The sequence below is a fragment of the Lactuca serriola genome, chromosome 2 (assembly GCF_051521515.1).
Source record: "Lactuca serriola cultivar US96UC23 chromosome 2, Lser_US96UC23_V15, whole genome shotgun sequence".
Lineage (NCBI taxonomy): Eukaryota > Viridiplantae > Streptophyta > Magnoliopsida > Asterales > Asteraceae > Lactuca > Lactuca serriola.
In genome coordinates, this window is record NC_136409.1 from 222,143,761 (window position 1) to 222,151,854 (window position 8,094).

The 8,094-nt window shown below is 35.2% G+C and overlaps 1 protein-coding gene across 1 annotated transcript; it reads right to left on the reverse strand.

The window, feature by feature from the left end:
- Window positions 1-647: 647 nt before the first annotated feature.
- Window positions 648-3,349, reverse strand: LOC145088650 (uncharacterized). The gene is made up of 2 exons (XM_079027029.1): window positions 2,267-3,349; window positions 648-1,428 (listed from the first exon to the last, which is right to left on the reverse strand). Exons 1-2 carry the CDS (start codon window positions 3,151-3,153, stop codon window positions 789-791), a joined length of 1,527 nt encoding a protein of 508 aa, XP_078883155.1. The 5' UTR covers window positions 3,154-3,349; the 3' UTR covers window positions 648-788.
- Between the last annotated feature and the right edge of the window lie 4,745 nt (window positions 3,350-8,094).

The following is an 8,094-nucleotide window of genomic DNA, read 5'->3' on the forward strand; positions in this document are numbered from 1 at the left end:
CGTGTGTTGTGGGTTCGGAAAGATGAAGAAAAATCAAAAAGAAAAGCTAATGTGGCAGTGGGTTCAATGGAAACGACTCCCTCCTTCCTTACGCCCTTTTGTTTACGATCTGCTATTCTTCTTGGTGTTTTGAGTCAATTTGTCTGGGCCTTTTTGCTAGATCTTCTCTATTTTATTTTTCTAGATTTGAACCCTAGGTAATTGATTTCTTCTACAAAAGTGAAGGGATAATGGAAAGGGAATGGTTGTGGGACCCTTTTTTAAATAATAATGTTATTAATTATTTAAATAATAAAATGGTTGAAAAGAATTAGAAAATGACAATATAGTATTTTCTAGTTTGGCATGGCCTAACCACAACAAAAACAAATGGTACTACTAGCTACAAAAAAAAAAAAAAAAAAAAAAAAAAAAAAAAAAAAAAAGTTTGACTACCCCAAACTACTGGTCCATTCGTATAATTTACTCTAACTTTTATTAGTATTTAATTAAAAGTTGTATCAAAGATACTAAATGCTACTGATTCTGAATTAGTAGGTTATGTAACATCCCCTAAATCCATTTTCAATGGTATTATAACACCTTATTATATGGATTCAACCAATATGTTATGCGTTAAATAGAGTCAAACTAAATGTTACAAGAAATAAAAAAATCAATTTTGTTTACTTTTCAGTTAAAAATTCAAATAATCTCGAGAATAACCTAACTAGGAATTATAAGATAAACAATTTATTTGAGCCAAAACCTATATGTGTATACACAATTTCTAAAATTTGATTTCAAAATCAAGCTAGTTTAAGATGAAGAATCTCACTAAACTCCAACCTTCTCGTTTCAGTATAAAACGTCTTGTACTTGTTGGGCCAATAAGTCAACAAAATCGATCCTTTCACTTCCCACTCCATCGTTTGCCCAATCGCATCTCTTCCCACCCTCCACAACACACTTTCTCCGTACTCATCGCCGGCGAAAATAACCCCTCCTTGCCTCGTAAACGGCCGGTAAACGCTCGAATATCGATTTCTGAACCAAGATTTCGGATGAATCAACGCAACCTTTGAAGGTTTCGATGAGAAAACCTCTCGTCCATTAACACTATCGTGAAGGAACCAATTGAAAGATCCGCTATAGCCGTAGACCGATTGCTCGAATTTCCATGGCTTGAGGTTGGTGATGACGGTTTCACCGGCGGAAACGGATATTCCGATGACAGGATTTGGTGGCTCGAATGTGCCTTCGATGGATCTCTCGATGCCGATTTCTCTTGCAGGGTTTTCAGATGATCTGCTAACAGAGACGCTTAAGACGTTGGTTTGGATTGTGGGAGTGAGTTGTAGGGATATTCGTGATGGAAAGTGCTTCTCTTCGATTCCTGCTCCACACTCTTTCAGGAGAATATCGTTCACGAGTCTTATCACATCACACCTGATTAAAATATTAATTTTTTCAGAAAAAAAAAAAAAGTCAGTGTAAATCCTTAATCCTTCTTTAATTGTATATTAACTTTTTTTTTTTTTTTTTTTTTATTGTCAAACAAGTACCACGTGCACCACATGTTTGAAACTAATACATTATTAATACATTATTTCTATGGGTAAATCGATAATTATAGTAAGATACGTTGATATATTACAAAAATAATTGTTACCAGAGTTGAAAAATCTCACAACAACAACAACAACAACGTGTGTTTTGAAAGATTATATACAGATCAACAACAAGTAGTATACATGAATAAAAAGTAATCCGTGTTATAAATGAAAAGATGATTTTTAGTATTATATATAATTGATTTTTAGGGAGAATCTTTATTCAAAGGTTATATATGATTGCAAAAAGAGTTGGTAGATGGCGATTGCTTGACAACAAATCTAAATCCTAATGCCAATAGTACTGTCCTTTTCTTTCAAGCAATGTAAACAAACCAGTTAAGCCCATCATACTAAATCAATTTCTTGAATAAAAAGGGATACCACTTCTTTTTTCTAGAAATTAGAAATTTATGTAACATTGTTCAATAATATTTTTATTAGTTAATGTTTATACTTATCTGTTTACCCTTACAAGTTGTTAAATAATTTTACCTTTTCTAATCGTGTAAAAGCCCAGTCCGTTTAAAGAAAAATAGAAGGCCGAACGAATTATGATCCTTTTTTCAAGATTTTGAAAGGAAATAAATAGCTGATTAATCAAATAAAAACACCAATAAATTTATTTAAAAAAAAAAAAAAAACAGATAAAAGGAGGAGACCTTCTTCCATACCTTACGTTGTCGATGCTAACTGAAACATCAATCCATTTCTCTCGAACCACAACTTGATGATTCAACTGGATCACCCCTTCAACCTGATGATAATTCAACGAAAATCCAAGCTTTTGATCTTCTACTCCAGGAGGACCGGGGCTATTACACTCCTCAATCTCCATAGCAATCACCGGACAATACAACTGAAGTTTCCATAACCCTAATCCCGATGTCGCGGAAGAATACATCGGTGATGGCGCTTTCCAGACATGATGCTTTTCTCGTAGCTCTGTCATCCAGTTTGTGATCGCAAGATTCATGGACCTCATCCATTCTTCTTCTGTATTCGACCCCATTAACCTCATCAATCTTTTAGACGATTCCCTTGCCCATGAACTTGTGAACGGATCTTTAAGCGTGTTTATGCAATCTCCCCTGATATCTCGGGGAGCTTCGTAAATCGATACTATGAAAGCTAGCGACAAGAAAACGAAATTGAAGATGTGCTTGAGGTCGTGAATCGAGTTGGGTTCTGGGAGTTTTAGGAAAGATTTGGTGGGTTTGGCGGGGGTGTAGTTGATGATATCTTTGATGATATTCATCAAGAGTTTGGAGATGGTGACTTCATTAAGCAAGGTCTTGTTAATGGCGGATTTGAGTGGTTTAGAGGTCCAAAGAGAGATGGGTGATTTGTAATTCAAACGAATGGAGATTGAGAAGGAAGGAGAGTAAAGTAGGGTTTTTGAAATGGAGAGTTCGAGAGAAGGGTGGGATGAAATAATGCATATGGATTTGGTGTTTGTTTGCCATTGTGCAAGTGGTGGTAGGTTTTGAATCCAGCTCCATATGTCAGGAAATGAACAAGGCGCCATTTTATATAAAGATAAAGGAATTGACAAGGACATACGTACGCTATGCTAATAATTAATATGCAATGCTTGATCTTAACGGAAACTCGAATACACGTGGGTGTGTATATATAAAAAAGAGAGAAAGAGAAAGGAAAGAGGGGAAGAGATGATTGTATATATCTTTGGACTTTGAAGGATGAGCAACAAACACATAATATATAGAGGATTCAGGAGGAAGATAACAGAAGAGAGAAATTAAATAAGGTCAAAAGATGTAATATAAAGTGCACTCATTTATATATTATGTTCTTTTTGGTTCGATGGTCAACTTTGTTGACCTTAGTAGGTAACCCCAATCCTAAGCAATGCCCTCAAATCATTTTAAGCCATGTAATTGTAATCATTATTAATAACTTTATCCGTATAGCAAGAGTTGAAGCTAGCTAGAGTTGAAGCTGATGAAAATCAAACCTTAGTCAATCTTTTTAGTTTCTTTTAATTTGGAGCGTGTTAAATTTGTATCTATCACCTACGGAATTATATAAAGTGTATTATTGACTATCGAGTAGCAGGGCGTCTATTATTTATGTTACAAACACGTACATTACACTCTTCTTTATTCACAATTATTTATATTTATTTATGGAACTATGTTACAAACACGTATATTACACGATAGAAAAATTAATATAACATATATATAATACTTCCAGTCCTAGCAAATTCATAGTGTTCATATTCATTAAAAATTCAGCTTGAAAAAACAATAAAGAATTAAAATATATAAAAATAGAAATGAGACAAGAACCATATTAATAGATACAATTTAGTTCCTATTCGTAAAAAGAAATGGTTATAATTATAACTAGGCGAACACTCGTGCGTTACACATGTTAAAATAATATTGGAGAATTTTGTATATACCTTTATTAAACATTTAAATATTATATTCTTCACAAACCTAGCGTCTGACAAATGCGACTCAGCCGCCATCGAAGATCTTTGCCGGTGATTTTTCCTGGCAGTAGTAGGCGAAAGTTGTGATCATTAGGGGGGGTGGGGGGGGGGGGGGGGATGGCTGGATGATGGTATTTGGTCGAAAGTTCGGAGACAAACTACTGGTTCAAGTCGACAATGGATTGGGCAAGGGAGTCGGGTTCAAAGACATGTAAGTTCCGATGTTCAGTCGTTTTTCATTATGAATTTTTCAAATTTTGTATTACCCAATGATTTATGTAGGGTTTGTGCATGTTTAGGTAAAATAGGAGACGTGTTCATTTAAACAAATTGTCTAGGGTGGGAATACGCTTTGGATTCATTATATTTTCTGGAATTTGTGATGTGGGGAATATGGTTCACAAATTGTGTGATACTTAGTTTGGATATCATAAGTCGTATGCTTCTATGCCAAGGTTTTCTCGGAACGGTAAGTCTCCGGCTCATCATCCCATTACGTTTAAGATTGAAAAACAAGAGATTCTCGGGAATTCGTATGCTAGTGTTGTTAGGGGACCTTCATTGAATGATAGAGTTAAACAATAGGTGGATGAGATCATTGATATTCAATCGGGTGACTATGTGGTAGATGTGACCTCCCCAATTTTACGATAATTTTAAAACTTTTTATTTATGCTTATTTAAATCAAAGTTCATTTATAAATGCGGAATTGGTCCCGTAAAAGTATTTCCGAAGAAATGTTTTTTTCTTGATTATAAAAATCTTGGGATGTCATAACTGATGCAAAACATAAGAATAAACGAGTCTTACATCAATATTCTAGCAGCTTACGAATCCCTTTAATCAAAAGACAGATAATTATATATTTATCAGTATCTTCGTATCTCTACCTATAATACAAGAAACTGAGTGAGACACTAATATAATATTCAATTATATATTCTTCAGCGTTTAAATAATTCAATCACCCCACTCCCGTTATTCTCACTTACTAATCCTAATATGATGATCTCAAGGGATCTTTCTTAAACGATCTTTATCAGAAGACAACTAAAATTACTAGATGATTAGACACGACAGTATGATAATACTTAAGGTAAACACGTCAACACGACATTATATTAGTACTTCGGATAATCACAGCAGACACGACAATACAATAGTATTTGGGTTAAGCAAGACGGTACAAAAGTACTTGGGATAGACACAGGAGACATGGCTCATTATTTCGCATGACTTTTACTAACCTATCATAACCACTATCTCACACAACCCTATCACAACCTCTCACTTGTTATTTCGCACAACCATTTATTACCTAATCATATTATAAAGTATGATAAATATATGATTAAATCAAGTAACAATCATATTGCACAACTACGTTAAACACAACAAAGACAACACACATAACAATTAAGCATTTTGAATACTTTAATTCATATCTATGTGTAAACAGAAAGTAACTATGCAGTCACCTAATAAAAGTGGATGCCTCAGAATTTGGGTAGAACATCGCCTTAGCACTTGCCATGACCTAATGTATAACACTAAGTCTTAATTTAGTTTCATAATCTCGACGACTATAATAATTATAGTTTAGATTTTATAAATTATGTAACTTCTTCATACGAACTTCGTTTTTGACATTTTTTATACCCCAGAAATCCCTCGACGATATCTATAACTTTCCTTTAGACTCCATCGGCTAATTATGAATTTATTTTTAGCCTTTTTTTATATGATTTAATGATTTTACAAAAATCATAACTCTCTCGTAGGGACTCCGATTTTGGTTTCTTTTAGCAAAATTCCTATCTTAAAGAGTAGTATGACTTTCATTTTGGTGAGTTTACCTAAAAGTCAACATTTCTCTTCATATCTATTGACGTTAATAATTTTTAATTACGTGTTTGATTTTTATATCTTATAAAATTCATACTTCCTTCATATGAACTCAGATTTCTATTAAATTTGTGTTTTTGGGATCACGTCGACGTATAATTTCAAAATATATAATGTTATATATGTGTTGGCACACTTATTTTTACGATTTACGGGCGATTCGGCTGATTTTTTCTGTTTTCCCTTAATACGAAACTTGTATTATATAGTCTGCAGCTCGTACGACTACAGATTATCACATTCAAGGATTTAAATCTAATAACTATTACTTATTATGTGTAGCCTGAATTTGCAGGTGTTACAGTTATCCCCACTTAGGATGATTACGTCCTGAAAGCATCAACAAAACATAGCTTATATAATGACTCTGCACGTTACCCTTCCATTGTAGGTGATAACTGTAACTCTTATGTCCTTTCTAATGAGTTTTTAACTCTTAGACTATTGATGGTGCTTAATATTACACCTACTCTTCCTTCTAAATTTGATCTCTATTGGAGGTCCTGCTCTTTCTAGAACAGATTTAACCTTACTCCAACTACCTTAAGAGACTGATGTGACATGTCCTAATGACCTCTCATCGTATGATGCAACAGTTAGACTCAGGTCTCATTGAGTCATACTCTATCACAAAGGATACCTTCATTCGTGTTCTAATGTGATATAATCACATAATAACAGGTAGCAATCTCTAGCTACTGGCTGCTAAGCTCTGTTGACGATTTGCAATCTATATGTCGATCGCCTCGATACTTTCCTTCTTTGATCTTTGACTAAAGTCGGATACTACGCCAAACATGGTTCTCAGAACCAAGTTTGTCGCTTTACGAATATATCTTAGTCAGACTCGATTTGATATGACCACTGAGGTTGGAATAATCTTTACCAAAACAAAAGTAATGATGAAAATGAACAAAATGGCTCAACTACTTAGAGACTTAGTAACCTTGTGACTTTCCCTGATCCAAGTATGAGTCCTATGCTTCCGGTAGTATAGTGTAACGCCTGCAGATTCGGGCTAGTCAATTTAAGGACAATGAGCGTAAAAAACATGACTTTTTGATGGAAGGTTATTTAGAAGGAGTAATCTTAACTAATTTTTATTATATGTTACAAGGATTCCGTACATGTAAAAAAATGCTGAAATCCGACTTATAACGAAGAAGTTATTATCTGTCGAAGTTTCGCGACAGAACCGGCACGACACCTCGCAAAGTAAATAGTGAATTTACGATAGATCAATATTTTCCCATAGCGATCTAAACAAAAGTCGTAGAATACGTTAAACCGAGAGCGTGCATCAAAAGAACGTCCAAATCTGACTTCATATGAGGAAGTTATGATTTTTCTAAGTTTCAGCTTAGCGGTATGCAGTCCAAAACTCGATATTTAGATCGAGTGATTTCTAGCCGAAACAATCTAAACGAGAATCGAAGATCTCGTCGATAGTAGTGCAGCAGTAAAAAGACAGACGAAAACGGATGTCATATGAAGAAGTTATTAATTATTAACAGACTTTTCCTGTCCATGCCTACTCAAAATATAATATTAAAAATCAAGTCAAAATTAGCTAACGGAGTCTAAAAGAAAGTTGTAGAGCATAGTCTCACCTACGCGTGGATATAAAGAGTCAAAAAAAGGAGCTCGTATGCGAAAGATACGAATTTTAGAAGTTTGGAAATTGGGAGTACGCCCAGCGTACTCTTGTGCATGGTCTGAATTGGGCCATAAAGCCTACTCCATTTTCATGATTGCTCGGACTCGTAGCCTTGATGCGTCCGAGCTTATCCGCTTAGTACGCCCAGCGTATAATATGTACGCCCAGCATACATGTCGACAGGCCAGTACGCCCCGCATACAGGGACGTACGCCCAACGTAACTCGGGGTTTCAACCCTATAAATAGTGAGCGAGGCCAGCCGGTTTTGGTTGCCAATTTACCATTCTTCACCCCTCTTCTTTCTTCTACTTTGCACTAAATACCCCCCGAAGCCCTGATATCATCCCGACACCCGAAGCAAGTCCCGACGCTCCGAACATCTCGAGAAGAAAAGAGTCTTCAAGCCGAAACTCTGCCCGCGAGAAGCCCGATGTGTGAAGATATCCCTGATTCATCGAAGGATTACTACTTGA

Excerpts from the sequence above, each read along its gene's own strand:
- LOC145088650 (XM_079027029.1), bottom strand. The coding sequence starts at position 3,153 with ATGTCCTTGTCAATTCCTTTATCTTTATATAAAATGGCGCCTTGTTCA. Across the intron at positions 1,429-2,266 it reads GTTAGCATCGACAACGTAAG|GTGTGATGTGATAAGACTCG; the intron begins GTATGGAAGAAG and ends TATTTTAATCAG.